Genomic DNA, 23,069 nt, shown 5'->3' on the forward strand with positions numbered 1-23,069 from the left:
CTCCATCTCCAAGGCAAGCTGCCCTCCTCTCCATCCTGTGCCCCCTCTCCCAAAGAGATTGGCTGGCAGTTTGTCAATTGCTGCTCTTCCTCCTCCTCCTCCTCCCCCAATTCCGGCTTGGGCAGAGTTTGTGCCAGGAAAAGAAGAAACAGGGTGCTTCTCCCCACCACCCATTGTTTCTCTTCCTCTCTTCCTCTCCCATCAGTTCATCGGGGCACATTTGCTGGGAGCCCACCCAGCTTTGAGCATCTTGGATTCCGACTCTTCCTCCCACATATCCCCACCCCCATGTATCCCTTATTCCTCCCCCAAACCCCTTCCCCCACCCCAACACTGGCACAGCCCACCCCCTTTTCCCCATCATTCCTGTGAGCGTGCAGGGGTGCGCCTAGCTTGCAATGGGACCAGCATGGAAGGCAAAGCCACCACTGCTGCCACCACTACCACAAAGAGGGCAGAAGCCCTGGCACCTGGGTGCAACATCTGGAAGGGTGGCTGAGCACCCCTGCACCCCTATTAAGCTCTCCCATCCCTCCCTCCCTCCCTCCCTGAGCCCAGGAACATTACCCCTTCCCCACTACTCTGAGTGCCATTGCAAAGCTTCGGTGCAATTGCAAGGGGCGCAAGTGAGGGGGATGCAAGAGTGTCAAGGCACAAATCCTGCGTGGTGCCAGGCTTGGGTTTTTTTTTAATGTGGCATAAAATCAGGAAGGGGGGGCTGGTTGTCTAGCTGAGAAAACTCCCCTCTTTTGCCTGTTTCCCCCCTTCTGCCTTCCCAGGAGAAAAACAGCATCTCCCCCTCCCCAAATTCTCTTTCCAAACTAGCTGCTGGCAAGAGCCGAGGTGATGCGACACCCACCTGACTTATCTCCTGCTGGCAACTTGCCCGCCAACCCCAACAAAACTATTTCAGTCTTTTTGGGTAGCACCATGCCTGGACAGTACCAAAAGGCAAAACGATATGACGCTGGAAGATCAGAAGGCATCCAATATGCAACTGGGGAAGAGCAGAGGGCTAGTACTAGTAGCGCCAGAAAGAATGAAGCGGCTGGGCGAAAGCCGAAAGGACGCTCAGCTATGGATGTGTCTGGTGGTGAAAGGAAAGTCCGATGCTGTAAAGATTTTTTCTCCATAGGAACCTGGAATGTAAGATCCATGAATCAAGGAAAGCTGGACGTGGTCAAACAAGAGATGACAAGACTGAACATCGACATCTTAGGTATCAGCGAATTAAAATGGACAGGAATGGGTGAATTTAATTCAGATGACCATCAGGTATACTACTGCAGGCAAGAATCCCTCAGAAGAAATGGAGTAGCCTTCATAGTCAATAAAAGAGTAGGAAAAGCAATACTGGGATACAATCCTCAAAATGACAGAATGATCTCAGTTCGAATCCAAGGCAAACCATTCAATATCACAGTAGTCCAAGTCTATGCCCCAACCACCAGTGCTGAAGAGGATGAAATTGACCGGTTCTATGAAGCCCTACAGCACCTTATAGAACTAACACCAAAAAATGATGTCCTTATCATCATGGGGGATTGGAATGCTAAAGTAGGAAGCCAAAAGATAACTGGAATAACAGGCAAGTTTGGCCTTGGAGTACAAAATGAAGCAGGGCACAGGCTGATAGAATTTTGTCAAGAGAATACGATGGTCATAGCAAACACTCTTTTCCAACAACCCAAGAGACGGCTCTACACATGGACATCACCAGACAGTCAACACAGAAATCAGATTGACTATATGCTCTGCAGCCAAAGATGGAGAAGCTCTATACAGTCAGTAAAAACAAGACGAGGAGCTGACTGTGGCTCAGACCATGAGCTTCTCCTTGCAAAGTTTAGGCTTAAACTGAAGAAAGTAGGGAAAAGCACTAGGCCACTCAGGTATGAATTAAATCATATCCCTGTTGAATATACAGTAGAGGTGACAAATAGATTTAAGGAATTAGATCTGATAGACAGAGTGCCTGAAGAACTATGGACAGAGGTTCGCAACATTGTACAACAGGTAGCAACCAAAACCATCCCAAAGAAAAAGAAATGCAAGAAAGCAAAATGGCTGTCTGAGGAAGCTTTGCAAATAGCTGAGGAAAGGAGGGAAGTGAAAGGCAAGGGAGAAAAACATAGATATGCCCAATTGAATGCAGAATTCCAGAGAATAGCTAGAAGAGATAAGAATGCCTTCTTAAATGAACAGTGCAAAGAAATAGAAGAAAACAATAGAATAGGGAGGACCAGAGATCTTTTCAAGAAAATTGGAGAGATGAAGGGAATGTTTAATGCAAAAATGGGCATGATAAAGGACCAAAATGGCAGGGACCTAACAGAGACAGAAGAGATTAAGAAGAGGTGGCAAAATTACACAGAAGAACTATACAAGAATGAGCTTAACGTCCCAGATAATCACAATGAGGTGGTCACTGACCTCGAGCCAGACATCCTAGAATGTGAAGTGAAGTGGGCCTTAGAAAAGCTGAGCAACAACAAAGCTAGTGGAGGTGACAGTATTCCAGCTGAGCTATTCAAAATCTTAAAAGACAATGCAGTAAAATTGCTACACTCAATTTGCCAGGAAATTTGTAAAACTCAACAGTGGCCACAGGATTGGAAAAAATCAGTTTACATTCCAATTCCAAAGAAAGGCAGTGCCAAAGAATGTTCAAACTATCGCACCATTGCACTCATTTCTCATGCTAGTAAAGTCATGCTTAAAATCCTACAAGCTAGACTTCAGCAGTATGTGGATCAAGAACTACCAGAAGTACAGGCAGGATTTCAAAGAGGCAGAGGAACTAGAGATCAAATTGCCAACATACGCTGGATCATGGAGAAAGCTAGGGAGTTCCAGAAAAACATCTACTTCTGCTTCATTGACTATGCTAAAGCCTTTGATTGTGTGGATCATAACAAACTGTGGCAGGTTCTTAAAGAGATGGGCGTACCAGACCATCTTATTTGTCTCTTGAGAAACCTATATGTGGGCCAAGAAGCAAGAGTGAAAACTGGACACGGAACCACTGATTGGTTCAAAATTGGGAAAGGAGTCTGGCAAGGCTGTATACTGTCACCCTGCCTATTTAACTTATATACAGAGCACATCATGAGAAAGGCAGGGCTAGATGAATCAAAAGTTGGAATTAAGATTGCCGGAAGAAATATCAACAACCTAAGATACGCAGATGATACCATTCTAATGGCAGAAAGTGAAGAAGAACTAAAGAGCCTCTTGCTGCGGGTGAAGAAGGAGAGTGCAAAACCTGGGTTGAAACTGAACATTAAGAAAACCAAGATCATGGCATCTGGCCCTCTCAATTCCTGGCAAATAGATGGGGAAGAAATGGAGGTAGTGACAGATTTTATTTTCCTGGGCTCCAAGATCACTGCAGATGGGGACTGTAGCCAAGAAATTAAAAGACGCTTGCTCCTGGGGAGGAAAGCCATGGCAAATCTAGACAGCACACTAAAAAGCAGAGACATCACCCTGTCAACAAAAGTGCGTATAGTCAAGGCTATGGTCTTCCCAGTTGCAATGTATGGCAGTGAAAGTTGGACCATAAGAAAGGCTGAGCGCCAAAGAATTGATGCCTTTGAACTATGGTGCTGGAGAAGACTCCTGCGAGTCCCTTGGACTGCAAGGCGATCAAACCGGTCAGTCCAGAGGAGATCAATCCCGACTGCTCTTTAGATGGCCAGATCCTGAAGCTAAAACTCAAATACTTTGGCCACCTAATGAGAAGGAAGGACTCACTGGAGAAGAGCCTAATGCTGGGAAAGATCGAGGGCAATAGAAGAAGGGGACGACAGAGAATGAGGTGGCTGGATGGAGTCACTGAAGCAGTAGGCATGAGCTTAAATGGACTCCAGAAGATGGTAGAGGACAGGAAGGCCTGGATGAATGTTGTCCATAGGGTCGCGATGGGTCGGACATGACTTTGCAGCTAACAACAACAACAATGCCTGGCCAGGAAGGGAACATCTGGAGACAGTGTCCTGGAAAGGGGCCTGAGAGTCTGGGCAGGCAGTGAGCTTGCGATATCACTCAGAAAGAGACAGATACAGAGAGAGGCACTATGCTTCCCTTCTCCCTCCCTCTCTCTCTCTCTCTCTCTCCCCCCCAATCTTCTGCTCACCTCACATTCTTCTGTGACAAGCTGTTTGCACTGGCTTTAAATTGGGTGACTGGCTGGGGATCGCAGGCTGGCCCTGTGCACCTCAGATGGGGCCAGCCCAGGAAAGGGAAATCCTGGTCACCAGGACACAGGGCCAATCAGGGGCAAGTCCAGATGGAAAGAGAGAGAGAGAGAGAGAGAGAGAAGGGAAGCACAAGTGCCTCTCTCTGTCTCTCTTTCTGCAAATGGTGGAGGAGACTGGGAGCCACAGGAGCAGGCTGAAAGAGCCACATGCAACTCTGGAGCTGTGGGTTGCCGACCTGTGGTCTAGTGTAAAGTCTCTGGATATTGAACTTGTGAGCTATCATATACCCTTGACCAAAGATTGGTATATTCCTATCTGGGATGGTCATCCTTTTCCACCAAGCACACAGCTTCAGAAGGGATGCACATAGAGCTGTAAGGGAGGAAGAGGCACCCACTGAGAATGCCCAGCCAGATTAACCAAGTCAACCCTAACAATCAATGGGGTGACAAATGTCACAGCCAGATTGTCCCCCACTTCCATACATTGTGAGGAGTTTCCAGGTCTTCTCATTGGCAGCTTCCATGTCCTTCTTTGGGCAGCTCATTATACTGAAGAACACATATTCATTTTAGATTAGAAGCAGAGCATGGAAGCTCATTAGAGGGAGATCCAACCTAGAAGTAAGAAGAAATTTCCTGACAGAACAATTAATCAATAGAACAGCTTGCCTCCCAGAATTGTGGGTACTTCATCACTAGAGATTTTGAAAAAAGATTGGACATTTATCCAGTATGGAAGAATACTGTCTTGGGCAGGGGGTTGGATTAGAAGACCAATTCTTTGATTCTATAATTCCATGGAAAGCCCTTTGTTAACTTTATGAAGAAAGTAATTATTACTACATGCAAACACAAGCAACCAAACAAAATCAAACCTACATATTAGATTTTAAAAGAGATGGTTTCAACAAACTTAGACAGAGCTTGGGAGGGATTCCATGGATGAAAATCTTAAAGGAGAAAACAACTCAAGAAGCTTGGAAACTCTGAAAAATATTATTATAAAAGGCCAGTCTAGCTCAATACCACTGAAAAAGAAAAACAAGAAGTCCAAGAAGAAACCAGCATGGTTATGCAAAGAACTCTCTGATAACTTCAAAGACAAAAAGGATAAATAAAAAAATGGAAAGACTAAAGCAGAATTTCAGCAAGTAGCCTGAACTTGCAAAGATGAAGTCAGGAAAAATAAGGCTCAGAGTTAACTAAGACTTGCAACGAATGTCAAAACTAATTAAAAAGTTTCTTTCATCATGTAAAAAACAAAACAAAAAAGTAAAGGAAACAATTGGTCCACTAAAGGGGGAAGAAGGCAAGCAAATGACAACAAGAAAGAGAAAGAGTTGCTTAATTATTTGCATCTGTCTTTATGAAAAAAGGAAAAAAAATAGCCCAACCTACCAACAAGAGAAGCATAAAAGACAAACTAGGAATACAAATTAAAATAGGCAAGAAAATGGTAAGACAACACCCATCCACTCTAGACAAGCTCAAATTACCAGGATGAGATGGATTACATCCCAGAGTTCTGAAGGAGCTATCAGATGTTATCTCAGAACCATTGAACCATATCTTTCACAGATCCTGGACCACCGGGGAACTACCAGAGGAATGGAAAGGAGCTAATGTGGTTCAAAAAAGGGGAAAAAGTGGACCCAGGAAACTACAGATCTATCAGCCTAACTTTAATACCTGGGAAGATCCTGGAAAAAATAATCAAGCAACAGAACTGCAAACACTTAGAAGCAAGCAAAATTATAACTAGAAGCCAACATGGGTTTGTCAAAAAAAAGTAATGCCAAAACTAGAATGAGCAAAATGGCTGCAGCCAGGTTCGTTGTACAGTTGACACCAATCTTATTTCATTCTTTGACAAAATGACTACGTTAGTAGACTAGTGAAATACTATGGACAAAGTATACTTGGATTTCAGTAAGGCATTTTACAAAGCAGACCACAACATACTTCTTAGTAAGTTAGAAAAATGTGGGAGAGACAGCATCACCACCAAATGGATTTGTAACTGACAAAAGGCTGCATTAACAGAAGATACAGTCAAGATCACATGAAGTGTTACTACCACTTTATAAAGACTTGCTAAGGCTATACTTGGAACATTACATCCAGTTTTGGTCACCACAATATAAAAAGATGTCCTTCTTTGGGCAACTCATTATACTGGTAGAGCAGACATGTCAAACACAAGGCCCGGGGCCCGGATCCGGCCCGCAAAGTGGTTTCATGTGGCCCCTGAAGCCATCCTGGAAACAGTGAGGGAACGGTCCCCGCTGCCTTGGCTCTGGTCCAGAGACCCTCCTTCTGCCAGAGACCCCCAGATCTGTCCCACTCCTGGCCAGGCCCCCATAGGCACCCTTGATGCCAATGAAGTAGAGCTGGCCATGCCCACCCAGTAGGCCACGCCTACCCTGGCCATACCCACCTGGCCCCCCAAGGGCAACCACAATGCTGATGTGGCCCTCAATGAAATTGAGTTTGACACCCCTGTGGTAGATTATCTGATAATTGGTGGAGCATACATATTAAAGGCATGGATCTTGTTATTCCCATTGAGATGGCTAATCCTTTGGTGGTACTTAGATGTTGCTGTATTCCTTGCCTCCTTCTCATGATTCCCATGTGACTGTGGGTAACAAGGTATTTGAATCTGGCCCATTTGTCTGCTATGTGACCCACTGGTAATTCCACCCATCAGTCTTAACTATTTTCCCTCTCTTGACTACCAACTAGCTATATGTGTTTAGTCCAAATAACATCAGCAAACTGATGTATCATTCATTCTTTCCATACAACTTGATGTCTTCCACATGGAGGAAGTGGCTGATGGTAGTTCCACTTTAGAAATTGCATTCATATTTAGTTTTTGTGATTATCTGGCTGAGAGGGCTCAAGCCTATGTAGAACAGTAGCATAGACAGTGCATTACCTTGGTATATATTGCACTTATGTGAGCTGTGTTGAGTTGACTTCTAAGCTTGTCTTACACAGTCCCATTGAGTTCTTGAGTAAGGTTCTTAATGTCATGTTGACTTTGTATAGTGCCAGGCATTCACAGATACATATCTGTGGCATTAAGTTGTAGGCTTTCTTGTTGGCAGTCTAGGTTGTGCTCAGACTAGTCTATCTAGACCAGGGTTATCAAACTTACTGCATCATGTGACTGTCATGACGTATCATGACTTTTTTCCCCTTGCTGGAGCTGGGGTGGGTGCAGCTTCTGTGTGATGCATCCGGTCCGCAGGCTGGCAGTTTGACATCCCTGACTGTTCTGTCTATATGTAAGTGGTGTTTTTAGCCTCTAGTGTTGTTCCCAGTGCCTTTCTTAGCTGGGCTCACATACAGGTCCATAATGGTCCTGTAGCTTGGTGACTGTAATACCTGACTAAGACTTTCCATGTTTTGGGAGGTAGATTATTGGCTGGTTGTTGGCAGTGGTGTTCCCTTCTGGGGGTCTTTCAAGATCAGCACTGTCTTTCCTTGGGTTAGCCAGTATACATACACATACATTGAACAAATACAAATTTTGTTCATCAACTGTCTGTCTGTCTGTCTGTCTGTCTGTCTGTCTGTCTGTCTATCATCTATCTATCTATCTATCTATCTATCTATCTATCTATCTATCTATCTATCTATCTATCTATCTATCCATCTATCTATCTAACTATCAATCATCTATTTATCTGTTTTATTTGCTTCTTCAATTATCAAGCAACTTTAGGTGGATTACAAACTATGATTAAAATAATAATAAAAATGATAAAAATAACATAAATATTGAATACCTAGGAATATTATGCTGTACTCCAAAATCTGTTTAAATAGCCAGGTTTTCCTATAGTTATAATGATATGGAACCTTCAAATCTCCGAGGCATATTCTGCTGTAGAGATACGACTTTTACATTCCCTAAAATGACAATATTTTAGAGCTGGAATTGCATTGCATCAGTTCTACCAGCTCTTACAAGTCAGGCAGAAATTACAGGAGAAAAATGGTTCTAAATGTAACCAAGTTCTAATCCAAGTAGGACTTTATAGGAGAGCTATCACATTTAATTGTATCTGGAATCCTTATGGCAGACATGTCAAACACAAGGATCCAGCCCTCAAAGTGGTTTCATGTAGCCTGTGAAGCCATCCTGGAAAGTGAGGGAATGGCCCTTGCTGCCTTGGCCTTGGCCCAGGCCAGCTGGAAGCCAATGTACAATTTCATGGTGGCCATCTATGCTGAAATTCATTCAGTCTTAGCTCCACAAGGCTGTCTGGAAACAGCAAGGGACCAGCCCCTGCCGCATCGGCCCTGCCCACTGGATGCATGCTGAGGAGGTATCACCCTTTGTGAGGAATGCAGAAATGCACCATTGCCTGGAAGTAGCCAGCACATGGCCCTGCCTACTTTGGGTAGGCTAGGGACTGAGCAGTGTTGCACTTCTCTTCAGATTCATGCCACCCAGCTCAGCCTCTCAGCACTGTGAGGTGAGCGCCCCGCTGCCTGCCAAAACTGGGCAGGCTGGGGGCTGGGTGGCACTGCGCAGATAACATTGACTCATGCTGCTCATGGCATCCCCTCCCCCAGAGCCCACCAAGCTAGATATGTGAAGTAGGCAAGGGCCATGTGCTGGCCACTTTCAGGTGATGGTGCATTTCTTCATTCCTCACGAAGGATGACACTACTCCAGCTGTGTTTCTTGCCTGTTTTTCTCTCTCCCTCATCTCAAATATTTTCCCACCACCGGAAGGAAGGAAGGAAGGAAGGAAGGAAGGAAGGAAGGAAGGAAGGAAGGAAGGAGAGGGAGGTTTTGAGGGAAGTCCTGCCTTAGTCCTTCCCTGCTGCCCTTTCACCATCCCCTTGCCCCCTCCTCCTGGCCTATTCTGGGGGGGTCTCCCATCCTATTGCTAAGGAAGCTTTGGATACAAACCAGGTCTCCTCACATGGAGAGGGAGTGGGCCTCCCTCTTGACATTGCCCTCGTACCCATCATGAGCAACCTGGCTAAGGAGAGCAAGCAGCCTTGAGGAGGAGGTAAGTGCAGCTGGGCTCCCCCTTGGGGAAGTGGGGCTGGGTTTAGTGTTGCGGGTGCTTTAGGGCTAGGCTGGGCATTTGACCTCTGCGCCACCACCCAGCTGCCCCCTGCATGGCCTGAGAGGAACAGTGAGGCTTCTCCAGTCTTGGCACTTGCCCCAGTCGCATCTCCTTCTACCAGAGACTCTCAGATCTGTCCCACTCCTGCCCAGGTCCCCAAAGGCACCCTTGACATGAACGATGTAGAACTGGCCATGCCCACCCAGTAGGCCACACACACTCCAGCCACACCCACCCAGTAGGCCACACCCACCCTCCCCCCAAGGGCAATAGCAGTGCTGATGCATCCCTCAATGAAATTGAGTTTGACAACCCTGCCTTATGGTAATCAGTGAGCTCATAGAACAGAGATGTTTTGAGGGCACTAATAAGTGTTTGTATGGTGGTATTTTGGACCTTTTTAGTTTCTGGGTGGCCTTCAAGAACTCCATGCAAAGAAAATTCAGTAACCCAAGTGGGAGGTCACTGGGACAAAAATGATCATGAGAAGGATTTTCCAATCCAGTGAAGAATATACTTCCGGGTGGCAAGGCTCTGTCGATGGCAGCCGTTCCAGCCGTCAGCCCCGTTGTTTTCAGTTGGAACCACTAAAACAGCGATGATCAGCTGTTTTGCGGCTCGGAAACCCTCTCCTTGGGAGAAGAGGGGAGGGTGAGTGTTCAGGTAGGGGTAGAGCTCCCCTAGACCCCCAGAGTTTAAATTCTGGGGGTTGAAGGGTGAGAGCCCCCCCAAAGCCTGAATTTGCTCCGGACTCAGGGACTCCTCTGCTCCAAGGCTTTGGAGCGGAGCAGGACACTGCAACCATCCCTGCAATCAACAATTAACTTTGGATTACTTGGATGCAGGCAGAGCTGTGCAGGAGAATATTGAAACAGCAAGTATTTGAACTTTAACTCTGGTTTACTTTGAAAGAAAAAGTTGCAAGTGGTGTGGAAAGTGAAAGCGTGCAATGGAAATTAACTGGGTGTTAAGATGGCTTCTAAATCAACCAAAGCTTCTGTTACTAGAAGTGCTGGTGCTTCAACAGTTCAGCATTGTTCATTACAGGCTTTGATGCCTCCTCCTGTGGCACCCGCACCCGCATTAACATTAAAAGACTTACAAGATGCTTTAAAAATACAATCCCAGAAATTAGCTGAACTTATTGAGGAGAAGAATACTGAAATAAGAGCAGACATTTTAGCTGCATTTCAGGGGCTTGCAGTCTGTATTGAGCGCCTGGATTATTGTGTGGAAGAGCTGAATCAAAATAATTTGAGATTGGATGCTAAAATGTTGGAAGCTGAAAATATGATGGAAAAGATTGATGATGTAGTTATGATACAATATAGAGATATGGAGTTTGCTTTCAGGATTAGAGGATTGAAAGAGGATCCAAAGGAAAACTTGAAAGAGTTATTGGCACAAGCCCTCAAACCGATTCTGGAGTGTCAAGCAGAAAATATTATGGGGGATATAGACAAAATATTTCGTGTCAATTCTTGGATTGCCAGACAAAGAAAATTACCTAGAGATGTGGTGGTTTATTTTACAAAGAGATCAATTAGAAACATGATTATCCAAGACTTTTATAACAATAGATTTAAAGTTGCTAAGCAAGAAGTTTTAATTCTGAAAGAGATTCCTCCAAGAATTTTAAGGAGAAGCAAAGAATTTGCTTTTCTGGCAGATGAATTAAAGAAATGGCAGCTTCAGTTTCGATGGGAGATTCCAGTAGGCTTGGTGGTGAATTATGCTGGCACGCGATATCGTCTTAATACAGTTTTGAAGGCACGAGATTTTTATTCTAACATATTGAAGGCAGGTCCTCTGCCATCTCCAGAATTCAAAGGAAGGAAGGACAAATGAGAGTGCCAGACTGAAGTGGAGAGTATACAAGGAGCTGAAGGAGTTATTTTGCAGAAGGTTAAAGAATCTCAGCAAATTTCAGAAGCTGAGCAGTCCCAGATGTCGTCAGAAGAGGTTAAAGAACAAAGAATGACACGGGCTGCAATTAGACAAATGAGACAAGAACAACAGAAAGCTACAATCATATCTCAAGAACCTACTTATAGTGAAGCAGTGGGAGGAGCGAAACTGAAGAAACTGCAGGTGGTTTTGCAAGAGGCGCTCCAAAAGCTTCAGGTCGCAAAAGATGGAGACAAAGTTTCTAACCTGGAATGTTAATGGCTTAAATTCCCTGCACAAGAGAAAGAAAGTATTTCAGTATTTGAAACAATTTAAAAATGATGTTATTTGTTTACAAGAAACACACATTCGTGCAGCTGATCAAAAATATCTGATAAATTCTAGATTGGGTACACAGTTTAGTGCGTCTGCTCCAGATAAGAAAAACGGAGTAGTCATTTATGTGAAGAAGAATTTAACAGCTAATTTAATTGAAACAGATAAACAAGGAAGATATATTATAATTGAACTGTTAATAGAAGGCAAGAAAATACTTTTGGTTGGATTATATGTTCCTAATCAACAGCAAGGAGAATTTTATAAACTTTTACATAGTAAGATAATTCAATGGGATTATAAATCGTGTATTTTGATGGGAGACTGGAATAGTGTCCTGGACACACAGAAAGACAAAAAAGGTCTTTTCAAAAGTATTCCAAATCATGCTAGATTGCCTAAATCCTTTTTTGAGATGAAAGATGACTTGGAATTGAGAGATGTTTGGAGAGAAAGAAATTTGGAAGAAAAAGATTTTACTTTTTTTTCTGATAGACATCAATCCTTTTCCAGTATTGATTTTGTATTAACTACTAATGATTTTTTTTCTAGGATTAATAAGATTAAGATATGTCCAAGATATGCCCAAGATCATAGTCCAGTATGGTTGGAACTGGAAAAAGAGAGTGGAGATAGGAGGTCTTGGAGATTGAATGAAAATCTGTTTAGATATCAAAAAAACGTGGATGAATGTAAAAAATCAGATGAAAGAATTTTTTAATATAAACATGCATAAGGGTACCTCTATTGAAATGGTTTGGGATGCAAGTAAAGCTTATATGAGAGGAGTGTTAATATATTTGAATAATAAACATAGGCATAAATTGGAATATAAGCAAAAAGAGTTAGAGGAGGAAATTAAGAGGAAAGAGAAGGCTCTGATTTTGCATCCATCTGATAAGAAGATCAAAGAGGCAATTACTTTGTTAAGAGGTCAGTTTATTTTATTTTATTTTATTTATAATATGTTGATGGCACATCAAGTGGCAACCAACCTATGGTATGTTAAACATAATACTTTTTGTAATGCTAATAAGCCAAGTAGGTGGTTAGCTTATTTGTTAAGGAAGAAACAAAGGTCACATAATATAGATAGAATAGAATACAAGGGTAAAGAGGTGTTTCAGCAAAATCTTATTAAAAAGGCCTTTGTTGAATTTTATTCTAAGTTATATGTTTGGGATAAGATTCAAGGTGTAGATATAGATAGATATCTACAAGAGGTGAATATCCTTGTTCTTACACAAGAGCAAAGGGAAGAAATGAATCAACTGATAAATGCTGAAGAAATTATTTTAGCAATTAAACAATTAAAGGTGGGGAAAGCACCAGGAACAGATGGCTTGACTGCCATCTACTATAAAGATTTACAGTTAGAAATGGTGGAACCTTTAAAAGAATTATTTAGAACAATCCAATCTGGAGGAGAAGTGCCTCCATCGTGGAAAACAGCTTTCATATCGCTGATTCCGACGGAAGATCAAGATCTTACCCAAACCAAAAATTATAGGCCAATATCGCTCTTAAATACTGATTATAAGATATTTGCAAAATTTTTAGCAAATAGATTAATGAAGGTAACACAGCAAATGATTCATAGTGATCAAACAGGATTTATAAGTGGTAGACAAATGAAGAATAATGTGAGACATATTGTAGATTTATTGGAATTTTTGGAAAGAAATAACCAGGTCTCTACAGCGCTGATTTTCTTGGATGCTGAAAAAGCCTTTGATCAATTGGATTGGCAATTTTTATTTAAGGTACTGGAGAAAATGGAGTTTGGGGATAATATTTTACAATCTATTAGGGCAATATATCAGAAGCAAACAGCTCAAATAATAATCAATGGTAGTTTGACAGAAGCATGTAACATTGAAAAGGGGACAAGACAGGGGTGTCCGTTGTCACCTTTGCTGTTTGTTTTAACATTGGAAATATTATTGATTAAGATATGAGACTCAAATAAAATTAAGGGAATTAAAATAAGAGATCAAGATTATAGATTGAGAGCGTTTGCAGATGACTTGGTTATTACATTAAGTCAACCGACTCAGTTGGTTGTAGACCTGATGGAGATAATATTGTTATATGGAAAAGTTTCTGGATTTAAGATAAATACGCAAAAAACTAAAATTTTGTCTAAAAATATGACTACGGAACAAAAGGTTGTTTTAGAAGAGCTAACTGGATTTGAAATAGTTAAAAAGATTAAATATTTGGGGGTATATCTTTCAGCTTCAAATGTAATATTATATAAAATAATTATGAATTGTTATGGTCAAAAATACAAAAAGAGTTAGCTGGAAAAAATTACAATTATCTTTATTGGGAAGAATTGCAGCAGTAAAAATGAATGTTTTGCCAAAATTTTTATTTTTGTTTCAAATGATACCTATATTTTAAAAAGATTCAAACTTGGAGGAATGGCAGAAAGGTATTAATAAATTTGTTTGGGCAGGGAAAAGACCAAGAGTTAAATTTAAGATAATGCAAGATGTACATGAAAGAGGTGGTCTTAAAATGCCCAATTTTAAATTATATTATGAGGCTGCTTCTTTATCATCAATAAGTGATTGGTTTAATTTAACAGAAGGGAGATTATTGAATATTGAGGGTTATGATTTGTTATTTGGTTGGCATGCATATTTATTGTATGACAAGAAGGTGGATAATGTTTTTAAGATACATATATTAAGGTATGCTCTGTTGCGAGTTTGGAAAAAATATCGACATAAGTTAAATTATAAAATACCGATTTGGGCAATACCTAAACATGCAATAGAAAATATAAATGTGGGATTTAAACATGATGTGACTACATATAAAGAAATTCTTAGGATGGAAATTCTTAGGATGTATGGCAATTAAAGCCATATAATATTTTAAAAGAAAGGAAAATATTACAAACTTGGTTCCAGTATGGGCAGCTACAAGCTAGATGGAAAGAAGATCAGAAAGTTGGTATTTCAATAACTGATAGAAATTTGGTAAAACAAATTAGAGATCAAGGTCAAGCACATATAAGAAGGATATATAATGCATTGATAGAAATAGAATCAGAAACGGAACTTGTTAAAGATTGTATGATAAAGTGGGCCCAGAATTTTCAGGAGGTTATTACAATGGACACTTGGGAAAGATATGGGTCAGAAATGTAAAATTTACACAGGCTCAAAATTTAAGAGATAATTTTTATAAAATGTTTTATAGATGGCATTTAGATCCTAAAAAATTAGCAAGTATGTATCCGAACTGCCAGCCTAAATGTTGGAGGTGTGGTTGTGAGGATGCAACGTATTTTCACATATGGTGGACTTGTAAAAAAGTCAAAGCTTTTTGGATTAAAATTTGGTGGAACATGCAGAAGATATTTAAGAAAAAGATAAGGTTTTCTCCACAGTTATTTCTGTTGGGTATTATTACAGATTGTATCGTCATAGATACTAAATTGATGTTGAATTTAATTACGGCAGCAAGACTTTTAGTAGCGCAATATTGGAAGGAGGAGGAACTGCCTACTATAGAACAGTGGACTTTGAAAGTTTCAAACCTGCCGGAAATGGCAAAGATTTCAGCATATTTGAAGGAACAATTGCAACAGAGATACATCGTGGAATGGACAAGATGGATTGAATATATTCAGAATAAATATGGGACTAAAAATTTCATTTAGCATTTGAATAAGTATTAGTTTTATATGATGTATTATTAGTTATTCATTATTTGTTAGTAATTTACTTATGTTTAAGGGGAGTTAAAGTGCGATAGAAGTTAATGTGTTTTTTTAGTTAGTTAGCATATTTTAGCTTAAGTTTGCAAAGTTAATACCCTGTATGCAGCTCTGGGAAGTCGGGGCGGAGGGTAACGGAGGGTAAGGGGGAGGGGAGGGGGAGCGAGGGAGTTTATGTTTTTAAAAAAGTATCTTAAAACTTTTGAATAAAAAAAAGAATATACTTGAGACATAAGATTTGTTCAATGACTATTGTGACAGCTGTTTTCTGCATGTTAAGCAAAAGTGCCGACCAGAAGAATCCTCAAATTACATACAAATTTTAATTGGAAAAGTGCAATTCTACTGAGAACTAAGGATAGAAAATCCCTATGTCTAGAAGAATGGGGTGGACTATTATTTATTTCAGCTTAGATCCTTAGACACTTTTTGGAACTTGATACAAATATAATCAAACTCTCTCATAAGTTGAACTTGTTATGAATGTCATAAGAAGTAGAAAAATGTTGAGATAACAGGAGAAAAGAATAGTGGAGAATCAATGATTTAACAGTTTGACTGTAGAATTAGTAACAAGGGATGAATTATTAATAACGTCTTTTTTTACAGCTTCGACGGGCAGCTTTAAAGCATCTCCTAACTACTGAACATCTGCAATACCAGCTGGAATTTAACCATTTGGGAATGTCATTCTATGCTGAACGGATCTGAAAATCTCAAACATATGTAACAGTTTGGGCTGTAATAAGTAGGGTAGGTATTTTAATACAGTACTCTGTATTTAGAAAGAGTGTTTTCCTCAGTATCAATTAAATATCATTTAAATTTATAAAGAGAAAGAGAATATTTTTGGTTTTTTTGACAGATAGTAAAATTGCACATTTGTCTTTGATTGAATTGCATAGAGCAATGTAAGATCAACTTCATGTAGACTAAAATAAAATAAGTTGCAAAATAAGGAATAATCCAAGAAATTAGGCACTACAAGAAGAAAGTGAAGTGAAAGAAAATTTAAGAATATGTTTAATTTTCCCAGTAAATGAATTAAGAATTGTTTAAATTTAGATGAATTTTCTATTGGGTGAGGATAATACTGAAAAAAGTCAGCATCTATACATAAATGTTTGGAGCACATACAAAAGCTGATGAACAATCTAAATATATATTTAAGCCAGTATTTAATCCAGTTTAATTAAATATATGTACATTTTGCTCTTTAGTTTAAATGTTTCAGAAAAGCTTGCATATAATAAATATATAAATAGCATAAAGTTTTTCATTTTTGATGTCCATGAGAAGAAATCTATTAACTTATGTGAAAGGATACTTGGTTTTACAATAAATAATCCTTTGTCATAGCTTTGTTTATTGTTCTGCATAAATCTAAATATTCATTCATTCAATCAATCTTTATTATGATCAGCATAAAAAAGTAAACATTAAAATAAAGCAAAACAGAACTGAAGTGAACTGAACAAGGTAGAGTAATATATTACAGTTGATAGTGAAATCAAGGTCAAGGTTCATAAATCTAAATATAATTTCCTATTCTTAATTTCAATCATATTTTCAAACATAACCAAAATAGTCCTTAATGTTATCCTACATAGACACCCTGTGATATTTTTAGAAGAAGCATTTTAAAACAAATACCTTGACTATAAATCAATTGGGACCCTTATAACTTGGCCAATGTGTACATCTGCTTGGTCAGTAACAAAAATTATTATCACTTTAGTTGGACAGAATGAAGAATGAAGAGTTTATCTACCATCATGACATGTGATTTGCAAATATACAGTCTACTCTTGCAATTGATAATATAAACCTGAAAAATAACTGGGAAGAGAGAACATTTTTTTAGATATATACTGCATCAAGGGGAAGGAATGGGCTAAGGCAATGACAGGAAGCAAGTTGACTTCACAGGGAATTTAGAAAAAAAAATGGTGCTCTTCCGGTAGCGCTGCCGTGCCGAATGGCGGCGTTCTGAAGCCGCCCGATCCTGGGAAGCGTCAAAATGCCTGGAGGCAGCGAAAATCAGCTGTTCTGTGGCGATGGAGCTTCTCCCTCAGGAGAAGAGGGAGAGGCGAGCTTGCCTGGGTAGAGGTAGAGCTCCCCTGCGATTCTCCGAAGTAGTTTGGGGGATAACAGGGTGAGCCCCCTCGGAGCCCAGGCTTTCTCCGCTCTCAGGACGTCTTCGCTCCAAAAGGAGTGGAACAAGACATGACAACTGCACCTGCTGCTTAGAGGGGATTGTGAGTATTTTGTTCCTTTGAAAAGCAGGCAGAGCAAAGCAGGAAGATCTGAACTTTCAAATTGGATTTTAACTTTAACTCAGTTTCATTATCTTCTTCAAGTTTTACGTTTGAAATGGAGTAAAAATGGCGCTGGAATGTTTCTCTCCTGTGTGAAGTGACTGTGTTTGAAAATTGTTATATTTTGCTACAAAGTAAGAGACATAATTTGCAACTGACTTTATCCAGTATCGGATTTTGCTTATTTGAAAGCCTGTTCCCTTTTTTTCTTATTGAAGGTTAAGAACTTTGAGAGAATTGTTATTTTTTCTTCCCTTTTTTTCTGAACTTCGATTCTGCTGGGTGAAAGAGGAAATCGAAACTTAAGAGATGGCTGCGAGACGTGGGGGAGGGCCTCCACTTTCTAAGAATGTTATTTCCTCACCTATACCACAAGCTGCAGGGCAGACATCGATGAAACCTACAGTACAACCACCCTCTCCCCCACCTCCTGCATTTACACTGACAGACATTCAGCAAGTTGTGATGCAGTCTACACAAGTTTTGCAGCAAGAAATACAGAAAACAAGGGAAGAATTTGTTAATCAAAACAACCAGATTAGGGAAGATATAGTGCTTGCACTCCAGGGTTTAGCTGCACATATAGAACGCCTGGATGTTCGTGTGGACTCAGTTATGGAGTATGTGGAGAATTTGGAAAATAAAATTATTGATGCTGAACAGAAGATTGATAGAGCAGAGGCCAAGATTGACAGAACAGAAGACGAGCTTACTATATCAGAATATAAGAACATGGAGTTTGCTTTGCGTATCAGAGGCCTCAAAGAGAATCCTAAAGAAGATTTGGAATGGGAAATAGCATGAGCAGTGGCTCCTGTTTTGAAATGTGAACCTGAAGAATTACTTAAGGAAATGGATAAGACATTTAGGGTTAACTCCTGGATTGCCAGGCAAAAAAGTCTACCTAGAGATGTAGTGATTTATTTTTCCAGGAGATCAACCAGAAATTCTATTATCCAGGCTTTTTATTGGGAAAAATTTCAGATTGCAGGCCAAGATATTATGATTTTAAAGGAGATACCTTCAAAAATTCTTAGAAAGAGGAAAGACTTTGCCTTTTTGTCTGATGAGCTTAAGAAGCGACAAATCCAGTTCAGATGGGAAATACCTATTGGAATTGTGGTAAATTATGCAGGGACCAGATACAGATTGGATACAATTTTAAAAGCAAAAGATTTCTATACTAAGGTCCTGAAAGCAGGTTTACCACCATCTCCCCAAATTAGAAGAACAGAAGCAAGACAAGATGATAAACAATTGAGTGAAGGGGCAATGTCATTGCCTCTCGAGGAGATGCAGAAGGCGGAGGCCATGGAGCAGAGTTTGGCATTAAAGGAAGATCCAAAAGAACAGAGGATGACAAGAGCTGCATATAAACGTATGGAAAAAGAGCAAAAACAAAAGTCTGTAACTGGTCCAGCTATGCAAGATGCGGCTGTTTCAGAGCCTGTGGGAGGAGCACGTCCTAAGAGAGCAACAGCTGATCTTCAGGCCTTGTTCCAAAGGCTCATGGTCACCAGAGATGGTGAAGTTCCTGACATGGAATGTTAATGGGTTAAATTCACCACAGAAAAGAAAGAAAGTATTTTTTTTATCTGAAACAACATAAAAATGACATTGTTTGCTTACAAGAGACACATATTGCATTAAAAGATCAAAAATATCTGATTAATTCCCGATTGGGAGCACATTTTGCATCTTTTGCTCCGGACAAGAAGGCTGGAGTGGTTATTTACTTAAGAAAAGACTTCTCGGCAAGATTGGTTGAATTAGATAAACAAGGGAGATATGTTAGTATTGAATTAATACTACAAGGAAAGAAAGTTCTTCTTATTGGATTATATGCTCCAAATCAACAACAGCAAAAAAAATTTAAATTTTTACATCAGAGACTAATTGAACTGGATTACAAATCTGTTATTATGATGGGGGACTGGAATGGGGTTTTGATGCCATCTGAAGACAAGAAGGGATCTTCTAAAAACTTTTTTAATTCAAAATTACCTAAAGCTTTTTTTGATTTGAAGGAAGATCTGGAATTAAGAGATGTATGGCGGGAAAGGAATATGAGAGACAGAGATTTTACTTTTTTTCGGATAGACATAAATCTTTCTCCAGGATTGACTTTATTTTGATTACTACTGATCTTTCTTCTTTGGTTAAGAACGTTAAGATTTTTCCTAGGACAATGTCTGACCATAGTCCTGTTTGGTTGGAGTTCTTCGCTGAAGACGCTGGTAGGAGATCTTGGAGGCTGAATGAGAATTTATTTACAAATGGCTTGTTTTTGCAGAAATGTAGAGAACATATGAAAGAATTTTTGTCACAAATATGCATAAAGGTACCTCGATGGAAATGGTTTGGGATGCTAGTAAAGCCTATATGAGAGGGGTTTTGATTTATATGAATAATGCTTATAGGCGTAAGCAAATGCAAAAACGTTTAGATATTGAGGAAGAGATTAAAACTAAGGAGAAAAAGCTCATTTTGAATCCATTGGATAATAATTTAAGGATCTCAATACATTTATTGAAAGAACAATTTAATATGCTACTGGCTGATCAAGTAGCAACTAATTTGTGCTATGCCAAACACAATACTTTTTGCAACGCTAATAAGCCTGGTAGATGGTTGGCTTATCAATTAAGGAAAAAAACAGAAATCACGTACTATAGATAAAATAGAATATAAAGGCAAAGAAGTCTACCAACAAAATTTGATTAAGAGGAGTTTTTTTAGATTTTTACTCAAAATTATATTCTAAAGAAAATATACAAGCTTTAGATATAGATAAGTATTTACAGGGAGCTCATTTTCCAAGACTTTCACAAGAACAACAACTTGAGATGAACTGCCCAATTACATCAGAAGAAATTTCTTTAGTTATTAAACAGTTGAAACTGGGCAAGGCTCCAGGAACGGATGGATTAACAGCAGTTTACTATAAAAAGTTGTTGCCTGAAATGATTGAACCCTTAAAGATTTTGTTTAATGAAATTCAGACTGGAGGTGTAGTTCCTCCATCATGGAGGACAGCTTTTGTATCGTTGATTCCAAAGGAGGATCAAGACCTTACTCAACCTAAAAATTATAGACCTATATCGCTTTTAAATACAGATTATAAGATTTTTGCTAAAGTATTGGCCAATAGATTAATGAAAGTTTTGAAACAAATGATTCATAGTGATCAATCGGGATTTATATCTGGGAGGTATATGAAATATAATGTAAGACAAATTGTTAATCTGCTTGAATACTTGGATAAAGTTTTCTCTGCAATTGTTTTTATTGGGTATTGTGGTAGATTGTGATGTTAAAGAAACTAACTTGATGTTGAACATGATAACAGCAGCACGGTTACTGGTGGAACAATATTGGAAGAAGGATAGTTTGCCCACTATAGAAGAATGGGTGTTTAAAGTTTCGAATCTTGCAGAAATGTCTAAGATTTCTGCTTATTTGAAAGATCATTCACAGGAAAGATATATTTCAGTTTGGAGGAGATGGATAAATTATATTCAGAACAAATATGGGACTAAAAAGTTCCATTTAGCTTATGAGTAGATTTTAGTGGGATATTGTTATTGGTACTTTGTAGTTATGTTAAAGGGGAGTTAAAGCACATTATGAATTTGGTTAATTGTATATTATGCATAATTTTTATTTAGAATATGATTATTGTAACTATAATCCTGTATTTAGCTCTGGGAAGTGGGGGGGGGAAGTGGGTGGGTTTGGGGTGGGAGGGATTTTGGGGATATATTGTAAAATTTTGTTTTTTGTAAAACTCTTTAATAAAAAAAAAGAAAAAAAATGGTTAGCAAATAAATATGGCCTAAACAACCTCAGATTGCTGAAGGGACCAAGGTTCCTCAGTAATCCAAGACACAAAGAAGAAAAAGATGCAATGCTGATTATGCCTAATTAGTGCAAATTTATAGAGGAAGTGAAGGATCTGAAGATACAAGATCTTCATGGTTGTGCTAGCCATGAGACATTGTCAGCTAAGTCCCAACAAACAGGAGGGGAAAGGAGACCAATTTATAGGACAAAACCCAAAGCATAAACCCTGACACAACAAATCAGACAAAGAGTGATGAGAAGGAAGGGAAACTCAGGTATAAAACAGGAGACATAGGAAGCAAATGAAGGGTCAATTGTAAAAGGCTCAGATCCCTGTACATTAATGCTCAATATTTCAGGAACAAAAGGATCTTGAAGTCCTAGTACATGAGACCAGGTACAATATTGTTGCTATTACTGAAATCTGATAACATGGAATCCATGATTGGAACATACTACTAGAAATATATAAATTGTTCAAAAGAAACAAACCCAGCAAAAAAGGGGTTAGAATTGCACTGTATATAAAGAATTGCTACACTTCTATAGAAATACATAAAACCAAAGACAAAAGCCTTTTAAAAATATTTGGTTGAATATAAGAAGAAAAAGAAATAACTTTCCTATAGGTATATGCTACAGGCCCTCATCCAAGTTGAGCAAATAAAAAATGATTTTTTTGCTCATCAGTTAGTGAGGTATATTAGAAATACACCACTATAATAATGAGGGGCTTTAATTACCATGACATCAACTGGGTAACAAATTCTGCAGTGAGTGGGAGATTAAACATGTACCTAGCTGACAACATTGTCACCCAAAAGGTGGAGGAGGAACTAGAGGTAAATTTATAGTGTTCTTAATTCTTACTAATACAGATGAAATGGCTGAGGGAGTGAAACTTGTAGGAATTCACCACAATGCAAGCTCAGTAACTGAACAAGATCACACTAGTGTTTTAGATTTTCAGAGAGCTGACTTCACTAAACTAAGAGAGAGATTAGGAAGGAGTCTATGTGTGAAGTGGTCTCATGAGGTCGATGGATCGTTAAGGTGCTTCCAAGTGAAAGGTATCACGCAAGAATGCGATCATTCAAAGCTTTATTTAACGATAAAGTAAATAGAAAGAGTTTCCTGGCATGTAGGCCTCCATGCCTGGATTGTAAGCTAGCAGGAGAGAGAACAAAAAGAGCAAGCAAGCATAGCTAGACTAGAAGAAGGAGCAGCCCCTTGAGCAGAGGTATTTATGGGGGGTCTCAGCCCCTCCCTAACCATAAAACTCTCTCGCCAATGGGGCTGCAGGGGCCGTGGACCCCTGACCCACCAGTGGAAGCAAAGAAGCCTCTTTGCTCCCATCTGATGACCTTTTTGGGGAACTGCCATGGCTGGCACAAAACATCTAACACTATGGATGAAACTCCTAGAGGAAAAAAAATAGTTAAGGATGTTTGGTAAACTCTGAAAAATGAGATAATAAAACGCCCAAACAAAAACAATACTACAGAGAAAGAAATGCAAGGGATTCCAGATGAAACCAGCATGGTTGCATAAAGAAAAACTAGGAATACAAATTAAAATAGGCAAGAAAATGGTAAGACAACACCCATCCACTCTAGACAAGCTCAAATTACCAGGATGAGATGGATTATATC

At 39.5% G+C, this 23,069-nt stretch overlaps 2 protein-coding genes across 2 annotated transcripts in view; one reads left to right on the forward strand and one right to left on the reverse strand.

Moving 5' to 3' along the window:
- CFAP141 (cilia and flagella associated protein 141) overlaps positions 1–16,049 on the forward strand; it is a 39,332-nt gene extending 23,283 nt beyond the window's left edge. Inside the window, exon 4 of the mRNA XM_081344135.1 lies at positions 15,866–16,049. Coding sequence (XP_081200261.1) covers positions 15,866–15,967 — 102 coding nt within the window. The 3' untranslated portion in view covers positions 15,968–16,049. The remainder of the gene's footprint in view (positions 1–15,865) is intronic.
- Positions 1–23,069, reverse strand: part of CNTNAP2 (contactin associated protein 2) — a gene marked incomplete at its 5' end in the record, with an annotated part of 1,513,027 nt that overhangs the window by 640,150 nt on the left and 849,808 nt on the right. The gene's annotated exons all lie outside the window — the stretch shown is intronic.

The sequence above is a fragment of the Vipera berus genome (genome assembly GCF_964194415.1).
Source record: "Vipera berus genome assembly, chromosome: Z".
NCBI lineage: Eukaryota > Metazoa > Chordata > Lepidosauria > Squamata > Viperidae > Vipera > Vipera berus.